This window comes from Equus przewalskii, chromosome 1, assembly GCF_037783145.1.
Source record: "Equus przewalskii isolate Varuska chromosome 1, EquPr2, whole genome shotgun sequence".
Taxonomy (NCBI): Eukaryota; Metazoa; Chordata; class Mammalia; order Perissodactyla; family Equidae; genus Equus; species Equus przewalskii.
In genome coordinates, this window is record NC_091831.1 from 116,726,421 (window position 1) to 116,751,872 (window position 25,452).

A 25,452-nucleotide genomic window follows, 5' to 3' on the forward strand; every position below is an offset into this window, starting at 1 on the left:
AGATGAAATGTCTTCACAGCCTACCTGTACTCGCAGCTTCCCAGACAGCTTAACATAGCGAAAAGTTAGGAGGTTTTTGAAGGCACTAAATGCGCCACTCCTTGCACTTGAAGGATTTTCATCTTTTTTCTTAGGCTCTTCATATATTGCTAAGAGTTCCTCTTTAGTTGTCAGAAAGTTTGCCTCTGACTGCTTCAACATATTAGCTTACTGGGAAAAATGTCTGAACCAATGCAACTTCCACATAGGACTGATATCATTCCCCTATTTACCAATTGCATATGAGTCAATAATATACATTACAGAAACACACATACCTTGCAGCAGAACAGACTGTGTTTCATGGTATGACAACTTAAGTCTTTAGGGAAGAAAGAGAGATTAAATCTTTTACCTTATGGTGTTTCATTTTCTGCCTTTGTAACAAAGAAGCAATGATTTGGTTCACTTTGATATTTCCTCAGTGTTCTCCATGACCTATGGAAAATAAGAATTAAGATGTTTTCTCCATCTCAATTTTTGTTTATATGCACACCCACCAACACGTATTTCTTGCCTTATTCACATATATAAACCTACCCCTTCTGTTTGTGATGTGAAGAGTTGAGGTGAGATAGCCCAGAACACGCAAACAAGCCAGCACTCTGCCCTCCAATGCTCATCAGAACACAGAAGAGTTGTGTCAGGTCTCAAGTAAGTGTCCTCACAGCCTATTTTCTCTGTTATCCAAAGTTCTAACAAGCTTGGTGAGTTTTTTTTAAAGATAGTACAAATGATAAAAAAGTGGGTATGGGGAAAAGACTGCCAGAGAGTCACACTAACAGCAATGAGAATAACTGATGGCGAGATAACAGAAGAAAGTGTCAAACACAAGGACTAAAAGAACCTGTGGCTGGCTAGGGCTGTTTAGTATAGGGGCAAAAACTCCCCCTAAAGCCAGTGAGCCCTGAGACTGTCACCCATATCAGTGGAAGCATAAGTACAGTATGAAAAACATGGGGGTTTGGGAGCTAGACTTACCTTGTCTTACCACCTTCTAGATGTGTGATCTTGACCTTAACCTCTCTGAGCCTCACATTTTCTCTTGTAGAGTGAGACTAATAGCACCTGCCTCACAACAGGTGTTGACTTGTATGAGTTAACATATATGAAATAGCGACCACAGTGCCTGGCACATACAGGCATCTGACATTCATGATACATTGCTTTCTTTCCATTTGAAGAGTTGTACTTTCAGAACTAGGGCATTATTGCAATAGAGATGATACATAATTACAACCTAAATGTATGCTAGGACTTAGGCTGTGGGTTTACTTAATGAACAAATGGGGAAGATTGCCTAGGGAGGTCTATATTCTAGAGGCACATTAGGTGACCTGAACAAACCTATCACAGGGTAGCTGGTAAACTGAATAAATCTTTATTGGTGTGGTGGCAAAGGGAGTTTCTTGGTGAAGATAGGTTATTAGTAATTTTTAAAATAGAATGTGGTGATTTTCATAATTAAATATGCAGTGATTTGCATAATATAAATAGGAGCTAATATCATTAAGCAAGTCCTAGTCCCCATAATCAACTTTATTGTCACGACACAGATCTTGTCACATGTGGTAAAAGGCATTTCTCTTGTTTCCTTATAGTTGTGACCTCACAATTATTGACTGAGATTGTTTGACTTTGAAAAGATAAGTGGTCAGTGAGCTAATTTTGTGTATGCCCAATACCATAGCCAGATTTTTACCCTTTGTTTTGACATCTTTTTTCCCTCCATTAAAAAAAGTAGCAATTTAATACTTACGTTCCAAAACTTTTCCCAATTAAAGCAGAGTAGCTCTGTGTGGAAAGGCTTTAAAGTACTTTTCATTTTATTACAATGTGTCTTTATAGACAGAAAGAGGTCAATTTGTTGTTTTATGTGTGTGTGGTTTCTAAAAAAGAATTGAGTTTTTTACCATCCCATTGAACATTCTGAAAAAAAATCAAGAAGCAAACCTTTTAGGGAGAGATGCCGTTGGTAAATTACAAGCATAGGTACTTGTGCATTCAAAGCCTTAGGCAGGTGACCATTCACATTCTTCCTGTCAGATTTGACTTTATCTGTGTTAATCTTTCCAGTTAACACCATGATCAATAATAAATGTTCAGTTCTCTGAGAACTTCTCAATTGGTTATTTTACCATCAAAGCATTTTACAAACGAATGTGGTTCCAGACGTTATCATTACAAATATGGTAAAGATCAACAAACTTGTAACTGTTAAAATACTTAATTTCACTTAATTATAAAGTACAGAAACATATCTCAATCTCTTGATAACTCAAAATCAATTTTTGAGCATATTAAAATACATTATCCAACAGCATCATTTAATAATATCTCCTCTTTCAGTCTGACTCTTTATTGTGAAATATACATAACAAAATTTACCCTTTTTAACTGTACAGTTCAGGAGCAGTACATCCACGGTGTTGTGTAAACATCACCACTATCCATCTCTGGAACTTTTTCATCATCCCATACCGAAACTCAGTATTCATTAAATATTAATTCCCCATTCTCCTACTCTCAGCATCTAGTAACCACCATCTTACTTTCTGTCTCTATGAATTTGATTATTCTAGATATCTCAAAAAATGGAATCATACTTTTATTGTGTATTTGGCTTATTTCACTTAGCATAATGTCTTAAATATTGATCCACAGTGTAGCATATATCAGAATTTCATTCCTTTTCAAGGCTAAATAATATTCCATTGTATCTTTATACTACATTGTGTTTACCAGTTCATTCATCAATGGACATTTGGGTGATTTCCACCTTTTGGCTATTGTGAATAATGCAGGATCCTATGAACATTAGTGTACAAATATTATTTGAGTCCCTACTTTCAATTCTTTTGTGTATATACCCAGAAGTGGAATTGGTGGATCATATGGTAATTCTATGTTTAATTTTTTGAGGCACTGACATTGTTTTCCTGTATGGCTAGACCATTTTACATTCTCACCAACAATGCACAAAAGTTTCAATTTCTCCACATCCTTGCCAACACCTGTTTTCTATTTTGTTTTGTTTTATTAATAATAGCCGTCCTAATGGGTGTGAAATGGTCTCTCATTGTGGTTTTGATTTGCGTTTCCCCAATGATTAGTGATGTTGAAGATCTTTTCATGTGCTTGTTGGCCATCTGTATATCTTTGGAGAAATGTCTATTCAAGTCCTTTGTCCATTTTTAAGTTGGGTTGTTATTTGTTGTTGCATTTTAGGACTTATTTATATATTCTGGATGTTAATCCCTTATCAGGCATGTGATTTGTAAATATTTTCTCCCATTCTGTGCTTTGTCTTTTTACTTTGTTGATTGTGTCCTTAGGTGCATAAAAGATTTTAATTTTGATCAAGTCCAATTTATCTAATTTTTCTTTTGTTGCCTGTGTCTTTGGTGTCATATCCAAGAAATCATTGCCACATCCAATTTCATGAAGTTTTTCCCCTGTTTTCTTTTAGTGCTTTACAGTTCAGCTCTTATATGTTTAGGTCTTTGATCCATTTTGAGTTAATTTTTGTATATAGTGCAAGGTAAGGGTCCAACTTCATTCTTTTGCATCTCAGTATCCAGTTTTCCCAGCACCAATTGATGAAAAACTGACTGGCTTTTTAAAATGACTTTACTGAGGTATAATTTACATCTTATAAATTGACTTTTTTAAAGTATACAATTCAACAAATTTTAGTAATTTACAGAGTTCTGTAACCAACACGATCTGCTTGTAGAATAATTCTATGACCCTAAGAATATTTCTCATGCCCATTTGCATATCTTCAAGGTTCATCCATGTTGTAGCATCTACCTTAATATAAATGTAAGCATACAATTTGTGGTCTTTTGTGGCTCATATCACTTAGCATAATGGAGATTTATGCATGTTATATAGCATGTATCAGTACTTTGTTCCTTTTTATAGCTTAATAGTATTCTATTTCATGGATATACCGTATTTTATTTACTGACTAGCTGATGGACATTTGGATTATTTCCACTTTTTGGTTATTATGAATAATGCCACTATGAACATTCATCTTCAAGTCTTTGTGTGAATATATATTTTCATTTATTTTGGATAGTTATCTAGGGATGAGATTGCTAGGTGATATATTTATGTTTAACTCTTTAAGAAACTGCCAAACTGTTTTCCAAAGTGGCTATACCATTTTACATTCCCATCAGCAACATAGTCATTTCCCCAGATCCTCACCACTTGGTAACATTTTTATCATAGCAGTGTTAGGGGTTAAGTGGTATCTCAATGTGGTTTTAACTTCCAGCTCCCTAATGACTAATGATGTCAAGTATCTTTTCATGTGTTTATTAGCCATTTTTATATTTTCTTTGGTAAAATGTCTATTTAAATATTTTGTCCCAATCTTAATTGGGTTGTCTTTGTATAATTGAGTTGAAAGAATTGTTTACATATTCTGGATACAAATCATTTCTTAGACATATGATTTACAAGTACTTTCTCCCAGTTAGTGGCTTGTCTTTTGATTATTATGATGGTGTCTTTTGAAGCACTATAGTGTTTAATTTGGATGAAGTCCAGTTTATCATTTTTTTTCTTTTGTCATATGTGCTTTTCATATCATAGCTAAAAATCTTTGCTTAATCAAATGTCACAAAGACTTTCTCCTAAGTTTTCTTATAAGAGTTTTAGCTCTTACATTTAGATCCATTTTGAGTTATTTTTCTGTACAGTAGGGGTCTAAATTCATCTTTTTGCACATGGATATCCAACTGTCCAAGCATCATTTGTTGAAGACGATCCTTTCCATATTGAATTGCCTTGGCCCTTTTATTGAAAATCACTTGTGGGTCTATTGCTAGACCCGTACGTTTATCTTGATGCCAATACCACAATGTCTTGATTACTGTAGCTTTATAGTAAGACGTGAAATCAGATAGTATGAAACCTCCCACTTTGTTCTTTTTCAAAATTGTTTTTGCTATTCTAGGTCCTCTGCATTTCCATAGAAATTTTAGAATTAGCTTATCGACTTTTACAAAAACAGCTGTTGGATTGTGATTGGGATAGTTGAATGTTTAGGTCAATTTGAGGAGAACTGACATCTTAACAATATTGAGTTTTACAAACCTGAACACAGTATATCGTCAGTTTATTTAGCCCTTCCTTTCATTTCTCTCAGCAATATTTTATATTTTCAGTGGATAGGGCTTTCACATCTTTTGTCAAATATTTTATCTGTCCCCTCCTGTCTCTTATATCTTTCAGAGATTCTATTTAACCCTATATTATGCCATTTGAAGTTGTTGCATAGCATCACATCATGATGCACTTTGCATTGCAAAATATTTTGGTGTTTTTTTTTTTTCCATAGTTTCTACTGCTGTATCTTCAAGTCCACCAATCTTTTCTTTTATAGTGTGCAATCTGATGTTAATACCATCCAGTGTTTTTCATTTCATACACTAATTTTCATCTTTGGAAGTTCAATTTGATTCTTTTATTTTTAACAGATAGATCTTTCATGTCTCAACTTTTGAATACATGGGATATGTTTATAATAATTGTTTAATGTGTTTGCCTGACAAGTCTACGATTTGCAAGACTTTTGGATCAGTTTCCATTTATTAATTTTTCTCATTTTTGAACACATTTCCTGCTTCTTTGCAGGTTGCTAATTTTCTCTTTAATTTACCTCTGACTTTATTATATTTATTTTTAATAAAAATTGAATATATTTAAGGTATACAGCATGATGTTTTGATATACATACACATAGGAAAATGATTATTGCAGTCAAGCTAACCAACATATCCATCTCCTCACATAGTTACCATTTTATTTTTTTGTGGTCAGATCACCTGCAATCTATGCCTTAGCAAATTTCCAATATACAGTACAGTGTTATTAACTATAGTCATGTTGTACATTAGATTTCTCAACTTATTCATCCTACATAACTGCAACTTTGTACTCTTTGATCAACATCTCCCCATTTCCCCCACCTCTTCACCCCTAAACCACCATTCTTATACTCTCTGCTCCTATGCAGTGAGACCATGCAGTATTTTTCTTTCTGTGTCTGGCTTATTTCATTCAGCACAATGTCCTCCAGGTCCATCCATGATGTTGCAGATGGCAGGATATCCCTTTTTAAATGCTGAAAAATAGTCCTGTGTTTGTGTGTGTGTGTGTGTGTGTGTGTGTGTGTGTGTGTGTGTGTGAATACCATCATTTCTTTATCCATTCATCTGTTAATGGATACTTAGGTTGTTTTCATATCTTGACTTTTGTGAATAATGCTGCAATGAACAGGGGAACGCCACTATCTCTTTGAGGTGATTTAATTTCCTCTGGCTATATACCTACAAGAGGGATTGGTAGTCTTAATTTTGTGAGGAACCTCCATAATTTTTTCCATAATGGCTGAACCAGTCTACATTCCCACCAACAGTATACAAGGGTTCCTCTTTCTCCATAGCCTCACCAACACATATCTTTTTTACAATTCTCCATCCTAATAGGTGTAAGGTAATATCTAATAATTTTGATTGGCATTTCCCTGATTAGTGATGTTGAGCACCATTCATATACCTGTTGGCCATTTGTATGTCTTCTTTGGAAAAATGTCCATTCCAGTCCTTTACTCTTCTTTTTTTTTGGTCACACAAAGGAAAAAGCTAATTTCCGGATTAACTGAAAAAATTTTTTGTCTCCTTCTTTGGCTGTGTATTAAGATGCAATTAGTTCAATGACATTCAGTAAGGAGAGAGAGGAATCTCATTTAAACCTCTTAACGTTAAAAAAAAAAAACAACCCACCTGTGATTAACTCATAAGAAAACCTACACTTAAAATCCTATGTTTGATTACTACATAAAGTTATTTTAATATTTCATGTGTCTATAATTATAGGGGCAAAAGGCATTCCATATACATTTTCCTGAGAACTGAAGGAGAAAATGGGCTTAGCATATTGGAGGGGCCCATTTTTAAATTGGGTTGGTTGGTTTTTTGCTATTGAGTTGTATGAGTTCCTTATATGTTTTGAGTTTTAACCCCTTATCCAATATACAGTTTGCAAATATTTTATTCCATTCCTTAGGTTATGTTCTCATTTTTGTTGATTGTCTCCTTTGCTGCACAGAAGCTTTTTTTTTTTTGGTAGTCAAATTATTTTTTGTCTTTGATATTATTTGCCTTCAGAACACTTTTTTTTAAAATTGTGGTCATAAGAGCTTATAGCATTGTGAAATTTCAGTTGTACATTAATATTTGTCATATACCATATAAGTGTGCCCCTTTACTGCACATAAGCTTTTTAATTCGATGTTGTGCCTCTTATTTATTTTCGCTTTTGTTGCCTAAGCTTTTGGTGTCATACCCAAAAAATCATTGCCAATGCCAAGGAGCTTTTTCCCTATGTTTTCTTCCAGGAGTTTTACAGTTTCAGGTCTTACATTTAAGTCTCTAATCCATTTTGAATTTATATTTGTGTATGGTGTAAAATAGTAGGCCCAATTTCATTCTTTTGTATGTGGATATCCAGTTTTCCCAACACCATTTATTGAAGAGACTATCCTTTGTGTATTCTTGGCACCCTTTTCAAAAATTCATTGATTCTACATGTTTGGGTTTTTTCCTGGGCTCTCAATTCTATTCCATTGGTCTGTGTGTCTGTTTTTATGCCATTACCACGCTGTTTTGATTACTATAGCTTTGTAATATAATTTGAAACAGGGAAGTGTGATGCCTCCAACTTTCCTCATCTTTATCAAGATTGTTTTGGACATTCAGGGTCTTTTATGTTTCCACACAAATTTTAGCACTGTTTTTCCTATTTCTGTGAAAAATACCATTGGAATTTCGATAGTAATTGCATTAAATCTGTATATCACTTTGGGCAGTATGGGTATTTCAACAAGATTAATTTTTCCAATCCATGAACATGGAATATTTTCCATTTTTGTGTCTTCTTTGATTTCTTCCATCACTGTTTTATAGTTTTCAGTGTACAGGTCTTTCACTGCCTTGGTTAAATTTATTCCTAAGTATTTTATTCATTTTGATGCTATCATAATAGGATTATTTTCTTGATTTCCTTTTTGGATAGGTCACTATTGGTGTAAAGGACGGCAACCAATTTTTATACGCTGATTTTTGTATCCAGCAACTTAACTGAATTCATTTGTTAGTTCTAACAGTTTTTTTGTTTGTTTGTTTTTGCTGAGGAAGATCAGCCCTGAGCTAACATCGGTGCCAGTCTTCCTCTATGTTATATGTGGGTTGCTGTCACAGCATGGCTGATGAGTGGTGTAGGTCTGTGCCTGGAATCTGAACCCATGAACCTGGGCCACTGAAGTGGAGCATGTTGAACTTAACCATTACACCACATGGCTGGCCCCAGTTCTAACAGGTTTTTTTTTGATGAATTTTTATTCCTATGTAACCAATACATTAATCAAAATGTAAAGTCTGTCCACTCCAGAAAATCCCCTTGTGCCCAGCCCCGACAGGCAACCACCATTCCAATTTCCAGCACCATAAATTAGTTTTTCCCCTTCTTGAACACCATATAAATGGTATCATACATTATGTACTCATTTGTTGCTGGTTTCTGTCACTCAGTAAACATAATGTTTTTGAGATTCATATATGTTGCTGCATATCTCAATAACTTTTTAATTGTTCAACAGTATTCCATTGTAGGAATATACCACGATTTTTTTATTCACCCCCCTGTTGGATTATTTCTAGGTTTTTACTATTGTGAATAAAGCTACTATAAACATTCATGTACAAGTATTCTTGTAGATTTTTTTTGTTTTCATTTCTCTTGGGCAAATATCTAGAAGAGGAATTGCTGGGTATATTCATTTTCTGTTGCTGCTGAAACAAATTACCACAAACCAGTGGCTTAAAGAAAACACAAATTCATTATTTTATAGTTCCTGTTGGTCAGAAGTCTGGCACAGGTCTTACTGGGCTAAAATCACAGTCTTGTCAGGGCTGTGTTCCTTTCTGGAGGTGCTAGGGGTGCCTTAGTCAGCTCGGGCTGCCATAACAAAATATCATAGACTAGGTGGCTTAAACGACAGAAATTTATTTTCTCAGTTTTGGCATCTGAGATCAGAACGTCAGCAGAGTCAGGTTCTGGTGTGAGTTTTCTTCCTGGCTTTCAGATGGCCACCTTCTCACTGGGTGCTCACAGTGGCCTGGGGGGTGGGGAGGGGAGGTGGGGAGAGCTCTCTGGTGTCTCTTCTTTAAGGGACACGATCTCCTCATGAGGGCTCCACTCTTATGACCTCATCTCACCCTAATTACCTCCCAAAGGCCCCATCTCCAAAGATCGTCACATTGGGAGTCAGGGCTTCAACATGTGAGCTGTTGAGGGACACAGTCCAGTGCACAGCAAGGGGGAATCCACTTCTGTACTTTGTTCAGCTTCTAGAAGCTGCTTGCTTTCTTCTGTCTTCAAAGCCTATAACAGTGGGTTGAATCTTTGTCACAGTGCATCACTCTGACCTACTCCTTCCACTTTTAAGGACTTTTCTGATTACATTGAGCCCACTGGATAATGCAGGATAAGTTCTCAATTAGAAAGGCTTTAATTTAATCGCTTTTGCAAGGTGCCTTTTGTCATATAATGTAATATAGTTACAGATTCTGGGGACTAGGATATGGATATCATTGGGGGTGATATTGTTCTGCCTACCACACTGGGTCATAAGGTAGGTATATGCTTATCTTTAAGTAAGAAACTGCAAAACAGTTTTCCAAAAGGGCTGCACCATTTTACACAGCCACCAGCAATAAATGAAAGTCCAGTAGTTCTACATCACTGTCAACATTTAGAATTTTCAGTCTTTTTAATTGTTGTCATCCTAATGGGTGTGAAGCAAAGTCTTACTGTGGTTTTCATTTGCATTTCTCTGGTGACTAAAAATGTTGAACATCTTCCCCTGTGATTATTGACCAGAGAATTTTGTTTTGTGAAGTTGCTCTTCAAGTGTCATATCTATTCTTAATTGGGTTGTCTTTTTTTTCATTGACCTACAAAAGTTTTTTTTTACATATATATTCTGGGTGTAAGTTCTTTGTCATATGTATGTATTGTAAATATTTTCTACCAGTCTGAGTGCTGACTTTTGATTTTCTTAGTAGTATCTTTCTATGAGTAGTTTTTTTTTTTTTCCCCTGAGGAAGATTGGCCCTGAGCTAACATCTGTTGCCAATCTTTTTTTTCTCTCTCTCTGAAGCCACAGAACATAGTTGTATATCCTAGTTGTGGGTCATTCTAGTTCTTCTATGTGGGATGCCACAACAGCATGGCTTGATGAGTGCTGCGTAGGTCTACACCCAGAATCTGAACTGGTGCACCCCAGGCCACTGAAGCGGAGCATGTGAACTTAACCATTTGGCCACAGGCTTGCCCCTATGAGTAGATTTTTAAAATTTTTTTTTCATTTTTAAATAATTTCAGTTCATAATAGTCTACATCATCATGAAATTTCAGTTGTACATTTTTTCTTGTCTGTCACCACATAAGTGCTCCCCTTCACCCTCTGTGCCCACCCCCCACTCCCCTTCCCCTGGTAACCACTGAACTGTTTTCTTTGCCCATGTGCTTGTTTATATTCCACATATGAGTGAAATTATTTGATGTTTGTCTTTCTCAGTCTGGCTGTTTCCCAAAGTGGCTGCACCAGTTTGCATTCCCAGCAGCAGTGTATGAGGGTTCTCTTCTCTCCACACCCTCTCCAACATTTGTTATTTTTAGACTTACTGATTATAGCCATTTTAACAGGCATAAGATGGTATCTTAGTGTAGTTTTGATTTGCATTTCCCTGATGATTAGTGATGTTGAACATCTTTTCATGTGTTTATTGGCCATCTGTCTATCTTCTTTGGAAAAATGTGTGTTCATATCCTCTGCCCACTTTTGGATGAGGCTGTTTGTTTTTTTGTTGTTCAGTTGTGTGACTTCCTTATATATTATGGAGATTAACCCCTTATCAGATATATGATTTGCAAAAATTTTCTCCCGCTTGGTGGGTTGTCTTTGGTTTTGATCCTAGTTTCTTTTGCCTTGTAGAAGCTCTTTAGTCTGATTAAATCCCACTTTATTTTTTATTTGGTTTCCCTTGTCTAAGAAAACATGGTATTTGAAAAGATCCTTTTAAGTTCGATGTCAAAGAGTGTACTACCTATATTATCTTCCAGGAGTTTTATGGTTTCAGGACTTACCTTCAAGTCTTTGATCCATTTTGAGTTTATTTTTGTGTATGACGTGAGATAATGGTCTACTTTCAATCTTTTGCATCTGGCTGTCCAGTTTTCCCAGCACCATTTATGGAAGGTACTGTCTTTTCTCCATTGTACGTTCTTGGCACCTTTGTCGAAGATTAGCTGTCTGTAGATGTGCGGTTTTATTTCTGGGCTTTCAGTTCTGTTCCACTGATCTGTGTGCTTGTTATTGTACCAGTACTGTGCTGTTTTGATCACTATGGCTTTATACTACATTTTGAAGTCAGGGATTGTGATGCTTCCAGCTATGTTCTTTTTTCTCAGTATTGCACTAGCAATTCGGGGACTTTGGTTGCCCCATATGAATTTTAGGATTCTTTGCTCTATTTCTGTGAAGAATGTCATTGAGATTCTGATTGAGATTGCATTGAATCTGTAGATTGCTTTGGGTAGTACGGACATTTTAAATATGTTTATTCTTCCAATCCATGTGCATGGAATCTCTTTCCATCTCTTTATGTCATTACCTATTTCTTTCAATAATGTATTATAGTTTTCATTGTATAAGTCCTTTGCCTCCTTAGTTAAATTTATTCCTAGGTACTTTATTCATTTTTTTGCAATTGTAAATGGAATTGTATTCTTGAGTGCTATTTGTGTAAGTTCATTATTAGAGTACAGAAATGCTACTTATTTTTGTACGTTGATTTTGTAACCTGCAACTTTACTGTAGTTGTTAATTATTTCTAATAGTTTTCTGATGGATTCTTCAGGGTTTTCTATATATAAGATCATGTCGTCTGCCAACAAAGAGAGTTTCACTTCTTCACTCCCTATTTGGATTCCTTTTGTTCCTTTCTCTTGCCTAATTGCTCTGGCCAAAACCTCCAGTACTATGTTGAATAAGAGTGGTGAGAGTGGGCATCCTTGTCTTGTTCCTGTTCTGAGAGGGATGGCATTCAGTTTTTCCCCATTGAGTATGATATTGGCTGTGGGTTTGTAATATATGGCCTTTATTATGTTGAGGTAATTTCCTTCTATCTCCATTTTGTTAAGAGTTCTTATCATACATGGCTGTTAGATCTTATCAAATGCTTTCTCTGCACCTATTGAGATGATCCTGTGGTTTTTATTCCTCATTTTGCTAATGTGTTGTACCACAATGATTGGTTTGGGGATGTTAAACCATCCTGTGACCCTGGAATAAATCCCACTTGATCATGATGTATGATCTTTTTCATGTATTGCTAAATTCACATTGCCAATACTTTGTTGAGGATTTTTGCATGTATGTTCATCAGCGATATTGGCCTGTAGTTTTCATTTTTTGTGTTGTCCTTATCAGGCTTTGGTATTAGAGTGATGTTGGCCTTGTAGAATGTGTTAGGAAGCATTCCACCTTCCCTAATTTGGAATAGCTTGAGAAGGATAGGTATTAAATCCTCTTTCAAAGTTTGGTAGAATTCCCCAGGGAAGCCATCTGGTCGTGGGCTTTTATTTGGGATGCTTTTGATTACTGTTTCAATCTCTTTACTTGGGATTGGGCTATTCAGATTCTGTATTTCTTCTTGCTTCAGCTTTGGAAGGTTGTAAGTCTAAGAATTTATCCATTTCCACTAGATTGTCCATTTTGTTGGCATATAGCCTTTTGTAGTATTCTTTAATCTGTTCTATTTCTGTGGTATCTGTTGTTATTTCTCCTCTTTCATTTCTAATTTTATTTATCTGAGCTTTCTCTCTTTTTTTCTTTATAATTCTGGCTAGGGGTTTGTCAATTTTATTTATCTTCTCAAAGAACCAGCTCTTTGTTTCATTGATCCTTTCTACTGCTTTTTTTGTTTGTTTCAATAGTATTTATTTCTGCTCTGATTTTTATTATTTCTCTTGTTCTGCTGACTTTGGGCTTTGTTTGTTCTTCTTTTTCTAATTCAATTAGGTGTAGTTTGAGATTGCTTATTTGGAATTTTTCTTGTTTGTTAAGGTGAGCCTGTACTGTGATGAATTTCCCTCTCAATATGGCTTTTACTACATCCCATATGAGGTGTATGGTATGTTTTCATTTTCATTTGTCTCCAGATATTTTTTGATTTCTGCTTTAATTTCTTCAATGATCCATTGGTTGTTCAATAGCATGTTGTTTAGTCTCCACATCTTAGTCCTTTTGTAGCTTTTTTCCTGTAATTAATTTCTACCTTTATAGCATTGTGATCAGAAAAGATGCTTGTTATTATTTCAGTCTTAAATTTATTGAGGCCTGCCTTGATTCACAACATATAGTCCATTATTATTTTTTTTTTTGAGGAAGATTAGCCCCGAGCTAACTGCTGCCAATCTTCCTCTTTTCGCTGAGGAAGACTGGCCCTGGGCTAACATCCATGCCCATCTTCCTCGACTTTATATGTGGGACGCCTAACACAGCATGGCATGCCAAGCAGTGCCATGTTCGCACCTGGGATCCGAACCAGCAAACCCCAGGCTGCCAAATGTGCGCACTTAACTGGTGAACCACCGGGCCAGCCCTGGTCTATTCTTGAGAATGTTCCATGCACACTTGAGAAGAATGTGTATTCTGCTGTTTTTGGATAAAGTGTTCTATATATGTCTATTAAATCCATCAGGTCTAGCTTTTCATTTAATTCCACTGTTTCCTTGTTGATTATCTGTCTGGATGATCTATCCATTGATGTGAGTGGACTGTTGAGGTCCCCTACTATTATTCTGTTATTATTAATGTCTTCTTTTAGGTTTGTTAATAGTTGCTTTATCCACTTTGGTGCTCCTGTGTTGGGTGCATAGATATTTATAAGTGTTATTTCTTCTTGATGGAATCTCCCTTTGATCATTATATACTGCCCCTCTTTGTCTCTCTTTACCTGTCTTATCTTGATGTCTACTTTGTCTGATAGGAGTATTGTGACACCAGCTTTCTTTTGTTTGCCATGAGCATGGAGTATCATCTTCCATCCCTTTACTCTGAGCCTGTGTTTCTCTTTGGAGCTGAGATGTGTTTCCTGGAGACAGCATATTGTTGGGTCCTGTTCTTTAATCCATCTTGCCACTCTGTGTCTTTTTATTGGAGAATTCAATCCATTTACGTTTAGGGTGATTGTCCATATATGAGGGCTTAATGGTGCCATTTTATTGCGCATTTTCCGGTTCTCCTGCATTTCCTTTGTTTCTTGTCCTGTGTATTTTGGTCTACCAATTGAGGTACATACTTTTTTATGTTGTGTTTCTTTATTTTCTCCTTATTTATTATTTGTGTCTCTGTTCTAATTTTTGTTTAGTGGTTATTCTGAGGTTTGTATTCAAGATCTTGTGGACAAGACAGTCCCTTTTCTGATGGCCTCTAATTTCCTTTTCATTTATTTATTTAGTTAGTTTTAATTGCAGTAACATTGGATTATAACATTATATAGCTTTCGGATGTACATCATAATATATTTCAAATTCTGTGTAGATTAAATCATGTTCACCAGCCAAAAAACTAATTATAGTCCATCCCCTCACATGTGAGCCTAATCGCCTCTTTTGCCCTCCCCCTTCCCTTATGGTAACCACCAATCCAATCTCCAATGCTATATGTGTGTGTTTGTCATTGTTTTTACCTTCTACTTATGAGCGAGATCATACAGTATTTGACTTTCTCCCTCTGACTTATTTCACTCAGCATAATACCTTCAAGGTCCATCCATGTTGTCACAAATGGCCAGATTTCATCATTTCTTACGGCTGAGTAGTATTCCATCATGTATAAATACCACATCTTCTTTATCCATTCGCCCCTTGATGGGCACCTAGGTTGCTTCCAAGTCTTGGCTATTGTGTATAATGCTGCAATGAACATAGGGGTGCAAGTATCTTTATGCCTTTGTGTTTTCAAGTTATTTGGATAAATACCAAGCAGTGGTATAGCTAGATCATATGGTAGATCTATTCTTAATTTTCTGAGGATACTCCATACTGCTTTCCATAGTGGCCACACCAGTTTGCACTCTCACTAACAGTGTATGAGGGTTGTCTTCTCTTCACATCCTCTCCAACACTTGTTGTTTTCTGTCTTGTTAATTATAGCCATTCTGATCGGCGTGAGATGATACCTCATTGTAGTTTTGATTGGCATTTCCCTGATAGCTAATGATGTTGAGCATCTTTTCATATGCCTATTGGCCATCCGTATACCTTCTTTGGAGAAGTCTCTGTTTAGATCTTTTCCCCATTTTTTAAATTAGATTGCTGGGTTTTTTGTTGTTAAGACGTATGAGTTCTTTGTATATTTTGGATATTAACCCCTTATCTGATGTATGGTTTGCAAATATCTTCTCCCAATTGTTAGGTTGTCTTTTCATTTTGTTGACGGTTTCCTTTGCTGTGCAGAAAGAAGCTTTTTAGTTTGATGTAGTCCCATTTGTTCATTTTTTCTTTTCTTTCCCTTGCCCGGTCAGACATGGTACTTGAAAATATACTGCTAAGACTGATGTCAAAGAGTGTACTGCCTGTGTTTTCTTCTAGAAGCTTCATGGTTTTGGGTCTTAGATTCAAGTCTTTAATCCATTTTGAGTTGATTTTTCTGCATGGTGTAAGGTAATGGTCTACTTTCATTCTTTTGCATGTGGCTGTCCAGTTTTTCCCAACACCATTTATTGAAGAGACTCTCCTTTCTCCATTGTATGCGCTCGGCTCACTTGTTGAATATTACCTGTCCATAAATGTGTGGGTTTATTTCTGGGCTCTCGATTCTGTTCCATTGATTGGTGTGTTTGTTTTTGTGCCAGTACCATGCTGTTTTGGTTACTATGGCTTTGTAGTATATTTTGAAATCGGGGACTGTGATCCCTCCAGCTTTGTTCTTTTTTCTCAGGAATCCTTTGGCTTTTTTGGGGTCTTTTGTTGTTCCATATAAATTTTAGGATTCTTGCTTCTATTTCTGTGAAAAATGTTGGAACTTTGATAGGGATTGCGTTGAATCTGGAGATTGCTTTAGGAAGCAGGGACATTTTAACTGTGTTAATTTTTCCAATCCAAGAGCATGGAATATCTTTCCATTTCTTTGTGTCTTCTTCGATTTCTTTCAACAATGTTTTATAGTTTTCGGTGTACAGATCTTTCACCTCTTTGGTTAAGTTTATTCCTAGGTATTTTATTCTTTTTGTTGCAATTATAAATGGGATTGTATTCTTAATTTCTCTTTCTGCGACTTAGTTGTTAGTGTATAGAAATGCAACCAATTTTTGTATGTTGATTTTGTATCCTGTGACTTGACTGTATTCATTTATTATTTCTACAAGTTTTTTGGTGGATTCTTTAGGGTTTTCTATATATAAAATCATGTCTGCAAAGAGCGACAGTTTCACTTCTTCTTTTCGAATATGGATCGCTTTTATTTCTCCTTCTTGCCTGATTGCTCTGGCTAGGACTTCCAATACTATGTTAAATAAGAGTGGTGACAGTGGGCATCCTTGTCTGGTTCCTGTTCTTAGAGGGATAGCTTTCAGATTTTCTCTGTTGAGAATGATATTTGCTGTGGGTTTGTCATATGTGGCCTTTATTATGTTGAGGTGTTTTCCTTCTATACCCATTTTATTTAGAGTTTTTATCCTAAATGGATGCTGTATCTTGTCAAATGCTTCTCTGCATCATTTATGATCTTTTTAATGTATTGTTGTATTCCATTTGCTAGTATTTTGTTGAGGATTTTTGCATCGATGTTCAGCAGTGAGATTGGCCTGTAATTGTCTTTTTTGGTGTTGTCCTTGTCTGGTTTTGGTATCAGGATATTGTTGGCTTCGTAGAATGAGTTAGAAAGCCTCCCCTCCTCTTCAATTTTTGGAAGAGTTTGAGAAGGATAGGTATTAAGTCTTCTTTGAATGTTTGGTAGAATTCACCAGGGAAGCCATCTGGTCCTGAACTTTTATTTTTTGGAAGGTTTTTGATTGCTGTTTCAATCTCCTTCCTGGTGATTGGTCTATTCAAAGTCTCTACTTCTTCTTGGTCCCGTTTTGGAAGGTTGTATGTTTCTAAGAATTTATCTATTTCTTCTAGATTATCCAATTTGTTGGCATATAGCTTTTCATAGTATTCCCTTATTATCTTTTGTATTTCTGAGGTGTCCATTGTAATTTCTCCTCTTTCATTTCTGATTTTATTTATTTGAGCCTCCTCTCTTTTTTTCTTTGTGAGTCTAGCTAAGGGTTTGTCAATTTTGTTTATCTTTTCAAAGAACCAGCTCTTGGTTTCATTAGTTTTTTCTATTTATTTTTTAGTCTCTATATCGTTTATTTCTGCTCTGATTTTTATACTTCCTTCTGCTGACTTTGGGATTTGTTTGTTCTTCTTTTTCCAGTACTTTAGATGCTCTGATTGTTTATTTGGGATTTTTCTTCTTTGTTGAAGTAGGCCTGAATTGCTATAAACTTCCCTCTTAGAACTGCTTTGGCTGTATCCCATAGATTTTGGCATGTCGTATTTTCATTTTCATTTGTCTCCAGGAATTTTTTGATTTCTCCTTTGATTTCCTCATTGACCCAATCATTGTTCAGTAGCGTTTTCTTTAATCTCCACATTTTTGTGGCTTTTCTGGTTTTCCTCCTGTAGTTGATTTCTAGTTTCATACCTTTGTGGTCAGAAAAGATGCATGCTATTATTTCAATCTTCTTAAATTTATTGAGACTTGTTTTGTGGCCTAATATGTGATCGGTCCTGGAGAATGATCCATGTGCATTTGAAAAGAATGTGTATTCTGTGATTTTTGGATGGAATGTTCTGTATATATCTACTAAGTCCATCTGGTCAAATGTGTTGTTTAAGGCCAGGGTTTCCTTATTGATCTTCTGTTTGGATGATCTATCCATTGGTGTAAGTGGAGTGTTAAAGTCCCCTACTATTATTGTGTTATTGTCTATTTCTCCTTTTATGTCTGTTAATAATTGCTTTAGATATTTAGGTGCTCCTATGTTGGGTGCATAGATATTTACAAGTGTTATATCTTCTTGTTGGATTGCTCCCTTTATCATTATGTAGTGCCTGTCTTTGTCTCTTGTTACAATTTTGTTTTAAAGTCTATTTTGTCTAAGTATTGCTACCCCCGCTTTCTTTTCTTTGCCATTTTCATGGAATATCTTTTTCCATCCTTTCACTTTCAGTTTGTGAGTGTCTTTAGGTGAAGTATGTCTCTTGTAGGCAGCATATACATGGGTCTTGTTTTTTTTTATCCAATTTGCCACCCTATGCCTTTTGATTGGAGCATTTAGTCCACTGACATTTACAGTAGCTATTGAGGGCTGACCCGGTTGCACAGCGGTTAAGTTCGCACATTCTGCTTCTCAGTGGCCTGGGGTTTGCCGGTTTGGATCCCAGGTGATGACATGGCACTGCTTGGCAAGCCATGCTGTGGTAGGCGTCCCATATATAAAGTAGAGGAAGATGGGCATGGATGTTAGCTCAGGCTTCCTCAGCAAAAAGAGGAGGATTGGCAGTAGTTAGCTCAGGGCTGATCTTCCTCAAAAATAAATAAATAAAGTAGCTATTGATAAGTATGTATTTATTGCCATTTTGTTATTTTTTTGTTCCTGGGTGTTTTAGCACTTCTTCTCTGTTCCTTTCTTTTTCTCTTGCTCTCTTCCCTTGTGGTTTGATGGCTTTCTTTAGTAATATGTTTGATTTCTTTTGTCTTACTTATTTGCTTACTTATTATAGGTTTCTGATTTGTGATTACCATGAGGATCCTACATAATATTCTATGTATATAATAGTCTATATTGAGTTGATAGATTCTTTAGCTTGACCTCTTTCTAAAAGCTCTACTTTTTCACTCCCCTCCTCCCACATTTTATGTTTTTCAAATCATACTTAATCTCTTGTTTTGTGTGTGTCTATCCCTTACCTTCTTATCATTGAAATAGGTAATTTTAGTACTTTTGTTTTTTAACCTTCATATTATCTTCACAGGTGGTTGATCTGCTACCTTTACTATATTTTTACCTTTGCCAGTGATTTTATTGCCTGGTGGTGGTGGTGGTGGTGGTTGTTGTTTGATAATTTTTTTATCCCTATTTGTGGTCATCACTTTCCTACTTAAATAAGTCCTTCAGCATTTCTTGTAGAACTAGTTTCTTGGTGATAAACTCCTTTAATTTTTGCTTGTCTGGGAAGCTCTTTATCTTTCCCTCCATTCTGAATGTCAACCTTGATGAATAGGGTATTCTTGGCCAGGTTTTTTCCTTTTAGCACTTTAAATATGTCATGCCATTCTCTTCTCGCCTGTAGGGTTTTAGCTGAGAAGTCCACTGATAGCCTTATGGGCTTTCCTCTGTATGTCACTTGTTGCCTTTCTCTTGCTGCTTTTAGGATTCTCTCTTTATCTTTAATTTTGGACATTTTAATTATAATATGTCTTGATGTGGGTCTCTTTGGGCTTATCTTGTTTGGAGCTCTCTGTGCTTCCTCTACTTGGATGTCTGTTTCCTTCCTTAGGTTAGGAAAATTTTCATTTATTATTTCTTCAAATAAATTTTCTGCCCCTTTGTGTCTCTCTTCTCCTTCTGGGACACCTATAATACAAATGTTAGTGCACTTGATATTGTCCCAGAGTTCCCTTAGACTGTTTGCATTCTAATTCTTTTTTCTTTTTTCTGTTCAGCCTGGGTGATTTCCTCTAGTCTTTCATCTAGCTCGCTGATCCATTCTTCTGTATCATCTACTCTGCTCTTGAGTCCCTCTAGTGAATTTTTCATTTCCAGTATTCTTCATTTCTGATTTTTTTTTGTATCTTCTAGTTCTTTGCTGATGAGCTCACTGTGTTCATCCAGTCTTCTCCCAATATCCATGAGCATCCTCATGATATTTTGTTTGAACACTTTGTCAAGTAGGTCATTGTTTCTGTTTCATTTAGTCCTTTTTCTGGGGTTTTGTCCTGTTCCCTTGCCTGGAAAATATTCCTTTGTCTCATTATGCCTCTTTCTCTGTGCTTATTTCTATGTATTAGGTGAGTCAGCTATGTCTCCTGATCTTGGAGAAGTGGCCTTATGTATGAGATGCCTTATGAGGCCCAGCAGTGTGCTGCCCTGTTGTCTCCAGTCCACAAGATTCAGGAGTGACCCCTTTGTGGGCTACTTGTGTCCTTCTGCTGTGGCAGGGTTGCTCCCACTGCAGTTACCCAGGGAGCCTAGTCTTTCCTTCCCTGGCCAGCTGTTTGTAAATCCAGTTGGGGGAACCTCAGCACCATTGTCTACAAGGTCTATCCGCACACTCCTACTGCAGTTTTCCTCTTAATTGGGTTGGCACCCTGTGTAGCTGGTTGCTAGGCTTAGGGGTTTACAGTTGCATAGGTCTCAGGCCTACAACACTGTTGTCAGTTCTCTTAGGAGTGCAGCTGAGTGGGGCTGGCCCTAGGCACAGCAGCACTCAATTGTTTCAGGCTTTGGAAAGTGGGGCTGATCCTTTTTATGGATATTTGTGAAGCACAGGTCTTCTGCCACTGATAAGCTTCTTCACCCCCCCCCCCCCCATAAGACCACACACACTGTCAACACAGTCCTGGTTCACGCAATCTTCTCAACCCCCTGGAGCGTATCCTGACGCTGCACTTCAGAGGCCCCCACCTCTCCACCAATGCCCCCCACAGTTCACCTGGTCCTCACACAGGCCCTGCCCCACAGAGGCAGACACCCTGGCCTGCCAGTAGAGGATCAAGGCACCCATACAATGCAGGCTGAAAAGTAGCCTGAGGGCTTGCTGTTAGGTGGGGCCAGTCCCTAGGGCGGGTTGCCTGCCCTGGCTGAAGTGGATTCAATCTGTGCTCTAGTGTGCGTGGCAGAGCCCTGGGCTAACGGGCCAAGCAATGAACCTCAACGGTGCCCACCAGGGTCTGTGTCAGCAGACCTGGACCAGTTTAGAACAATGTCCTCCACCAATGTCTCAGTCTCCAGAGAGGTCCCTCCTCTCACCAAGATGCCCCCAGAGCCCACCAGGTGAGTCTTGTTTCATCAAAGGACTGTCAGCCTTCTCTCTGGTGATCTTAGGTTGCTGCAGTGAGTGAGTTTGTGCATGGGCCCTTTAAGACCCAGGTCTTTTCAGCTTTTGGCTGATAGCTTTTCTGGGGGTATCGTTGCTGCAGTTAATAGCCAGCAAAGCCAGACAGTAAGACCCACTTCTTAGTTGGGCTGAGTCTGAAAGTTGCTTATAGCAGTATTGTCCCCCGCCCCGGAACTCACTCCTCCAGGGAGGGCTGTGCACCTTAGGGTGTCTCCCACTTGGCCAGCTGAGAAGCTCCGCTGCTCCCAAAGGTGGTTTTTTTCCTCTCCAGCAGGAATTTCTGCCTCTTCTGCCTTAGTCAGGACTACCTCTTGTTGTGGGGGTTCTTGTTATACAGTTTTCAGTTTTCAATCTGGGGTAATTTTTCCAAAAAGTTGCAACCTGGTTGTGTTCGTGAGAGGAGATGAGTTCAGAGTCTGCTTACACTGCCATCTTGACTGAACCAATTCACTCCCTTTCCTCTTCCCCACCTAAGTTTTTTTTTCTCTCATCTTATTCCATCTTGTTTTATGAGTTTATGGTTAAAATGACAAGATTATCTTTGTTTTTGGTGTTTTCCTTCCCTTTGTCTCTAATGTTATACTTGAGTATTTGCTATCCTGCTCTGATTTTGTCTACTTATTTAACTCCTTACACCCCATGCTTTGTAACCACTTTCTCCCTTCTTGAGGATTTCTTGTAGGGGGTGTGTCGTGGCTAGAGCTCCCTTAGCTTATGTTTCCCTGGGAAAGTTTCTATTTCTCCATCATATCTGAGGGATATTTTTGCTGGATAGAATATTCCTGGCTGCAAGTCTTTTTATTTTTTAAAGATTGGCACTTGAGCTAACAACTGTTGCCAATCTTCTTTTTTTTCTTTTTCTCCCCAAATCCCCCCAGTACATAGTCATATATTTTTAGTTGTGGGTTCTTCTAGTTGTGGGATGTGGGATGCCACCTCAGCGTGGCCTGATGAGTAGTGCCACGTCCACTCCCAGGATCCGAACCAGTGAAACCCTGGGCTGCAGAAGTGGAGTACGCGAACTTAACCACTTAGCCACGGGGCTGGCCCCTTGGCTGAAAGTTTTTGTCCTTCAATGATTTGAATATGTCCTTCTAGTCTCTCCTAGCCTGTAAGGTTTCTGCAGAGAAATCTGCTGAAAGCCTGATGGGGGTTCCTTTGTAGGTTATTTTCTTCTGCCTTGCTGCCCTTAGTATTCTTTCTTTGTCATTCTGTTTTGCCAGTTTCACTACTATATGCCTTGCAGTAGGTCCTTTTATATTGACGTATTTAGGAGATCTTGCAGCCTCTTCCACACAGATTTCCTTCTCTAGATTTGGGAAATTCCCTGCTATTATTTCTTTGACCAAGCTCTCTACTCCATTCTCCTTTTCTTCTCCCTCTTGAATCCCTATAATTCTTATGTTGCATTTCCTCATTGAGTCAGATATGTCTTGGGGACTGTCTTCATTTATTTTTAGTCTTAGTTCTCTCTCCTCTATCTGGAGCATTTCAACATGTCTATCTTCACTTACGCTGATATGTCCCTCTACGGTGTCTGCTTGAGTGTTCATGGACTCCATATTTTATTTCTTCCAGTGTGTCTTTCATCTCTAATATTTCCGATTGATTCTTCTTTATAGTTTCAATCTCTTTTGTGAAGTAGCTCCTGAACTCATTGGATTCTGTCTCTACATTATCTTTTACCTCATTGAGTTTTTTGATGATAGGTGTTTTGAAGTCTTTGTCATTTAGATTACATATTTCTGTGTCCTCAGGACTGATTTCTGGGTACTTGTCATTTTCTGTCTGGACTGGAGATCTAATATAGTGTTTGATATTGCTAGAAGGAGTTCTGTTCTTTTGCACCCTGCCATTATTTGGTTGCAGTTACTGCCTTTGGCTACTGAGCAGGGGTTAAGAGTCGTGTATTCTGAGCCCCTTGCTTTCAGCCGAATGCCCAGGGGGTGGAGCTGTGCTGAGCGGGTAGGGGGAGGGGCACTTTTTCTTGAATGCACTTGGGGTTTTCTCCCTCTGCTCTCCTAGGGTGTTGGCTTGATAAGGTCACCCCTTGTGAAAGCTGTCACCCTGGTAGGGGGCTTCCCTCTAGGCTGCAAGGGCCCTCGGGAGTCCTTGATGTTACTGTGAACGAATGTCCCCTCCCCCATTCCTTCCCTCTTGGAGGCCTCCTGCGGTCCTGGATTGCAGTCTTTAAGGGGAGGGAGCGAAGATTTCTCTTACCCCATTCCAGCTCTTCCAAGGGGGGCCCAGTCTCTCCACCCTCTGTTGTATGGCTGCGTGGGTCCCTCCAATGTTTTTTGTGTTGTGTTTGGATGTCCTCTGTTGGATTATGGACTTTTTTGTTGTTGTATATTGGAGGGGAGAGATTTCTGAGAGACCTCACTCTGCTATGCTGCTGACATCCTCTAACAGTTTTTAATGAAGGGTTCAGGGTTTTCTACATGTAGGATCATGTCATCTGCAAACAGAGATAATTTAACTTCTTTTTCAATTTGGATGGCTTTCCTGTTTTTTGTCCGATTGCTTTTGCTGTTACTTCCAGTACTATGTTGAATAGAACCAGTGAGAGTGAACATCCTTGCTTTGTACTGGATCTTAGAGAAAAAGCTTTCAGTTTTCTACACTGATAATGATGTTAACTATGGGATTTTCATAAATGGCCTTTATTGTATTGAGGAAATTTCCTTTTATACTTATTTAAGAGTTTTATCATGAACGGATGTTGAACTTTGTCAAATGCTTTTACTGTATCTACTGAGATGATCATTTAGTTTTTGTCTTTCACTTTGTTAACGTAGTATATCATATTGATAGATTTGCGTATGTTAAACCACAAAGTTGGTAATTTTTGATTGGATGTGAGACATGAATTTTACCTGTTGTGTACTGGATATTTTTCTTTTTTTGTGTGTGTTATTCAGCTTTGATCTGGGATGCAGTTATTTGGAAACAATTTGACTCTTTCAGTTTTTGCTTTTAAGGTTTGTTAGGCAAGACTAGAGCAGTGCTCAATGTAGTGCTAATTATTCCCCACTACTGGAGACACACTCTTCTGTGTACTCTACCAATGGCCCATGAATAATTAGGGGTTTTAGTCTTATTCTTGGGAACAGGCACTTTTCCTGGCCCTGTGTGAGTACTGGGTACTTCCTTTCAGTTGATTATTTTCCTAATCTCAAGTATTTTCCTACTATATATGTGTTGATTATTACTCAGCTGAATACTCTAACTGAAGCTCTCTTGGATTCTCTCTGCATGCAGCTCTCTCTTTCCCAATACTTTGTTTAGTGAATTTTCAGCTTCATCTTCTCAACTCAGGGAATCTGCCAAGGTCAGACTGGGTTCCCCCACCCTATGTGAAAGCCTGGAACTTCTCTCAAGACAATAATCTGAGACAATCATTGGCACACCTCATCTGTTTCCCATCTCTCCGGGATCATGATCCTTTGTTTCTCAATGTCCAATGTCTTGAAAACCATTGCTTCATGTATTATATCTATTTTTTTATTGTTTCATGTAGGAGGTAAATCCAGTCCCTGTTACTCCATCTTGGCCAGAAGCAGAAGTCTCAAGACATTCATTCTTTCTTTTCTTTTTTTTTAAAGATTGGCACTTGAGCTAACATCTGTTGCCAATCTTTTTTTTTCCCCTTCTTCTCCACAATGCCCCCAAGTACATCGTTGTATATTCTACTTGTAGGTCCTTCTGGTTGTGCTATGTGGGATGCCACCTCAGCATGGTTTGATGAGCAGTTCTAGGTCCACACCCAGGATCCGAACTGGCAAAACCCTGGACTGCCAAAGCGGAGCATGTGAACTTAACCACTCAGCCATGGGGCTGGCTGCTCAAGACACTCTTAACACATTAACTGGTCTACAAGTTTCCCAAAGATTTGCCTACGCTTACAGATAAAAATTCTTCCCTTCTCTATATACCAGCCCACTTCAAATTACCTCTGGAGAAACCTGTCCCTTACATCTGTGTAACACATTATTGCTAATAACATAATTTCACATAGTGAGATAACATGGTTTTCTTTGTGGGGAAAAAATGACGTGTCAAATTGCTAATGAGAAATTCATCCTCAGGTGAAAAGGGGTAGTTAGTTCAAAACCCATAGAAAAATTCTTAGGGTCAGCCTTTTTTGGATAG

General features: G+C 37.7%; 2 protein-coding genes across 51 annotated transcripts in view; one reads left to right on the forward strand and one right to left on the reverse strand.

Moving 5' to 3' along the window:
* The window catches only part of FBXO22 (F-box protein 22), an 86,725-nt gene that overhangs the window by 43,284 nt on the left and 17,989 nt on the right, over window positions 1-25,452 (forward strand). The gene's annotated exons all lie outside the window — the stretch shown is intronic.
* NRG4 (neuregulin 4) overlaps window positions 1-25,452 on the reverse strand; it is a 121,746-nt gene that overhangs the window by 8,746 nt on the left and 87,548 nt on the right. For 21 of the 42 annotated variants that reach the window (XM_070574360.1, XM_070574252.1, XM_070574366.1 and 18 more), the window contains one exon: window positions 9,104-9,501. In XM_070574360.1, the coding sequence (XP_070430461.1) occupies window positions 9,461-9,501 (41 nt within the window). In that variant the 3' untranslated portion in view covers window positions 9,104-9,460. Of the gene's footprint in view, window positions 1-394; window positions 478-579; window positions 1,969-9,103; window positions 9,502-25,452 lie in introns of those variants that run through there. The other 21 variants (XR_011526700.1, XR_011526722.1, XR_011526730.1 and 18 more) reach the window with 3 other exon arrangements.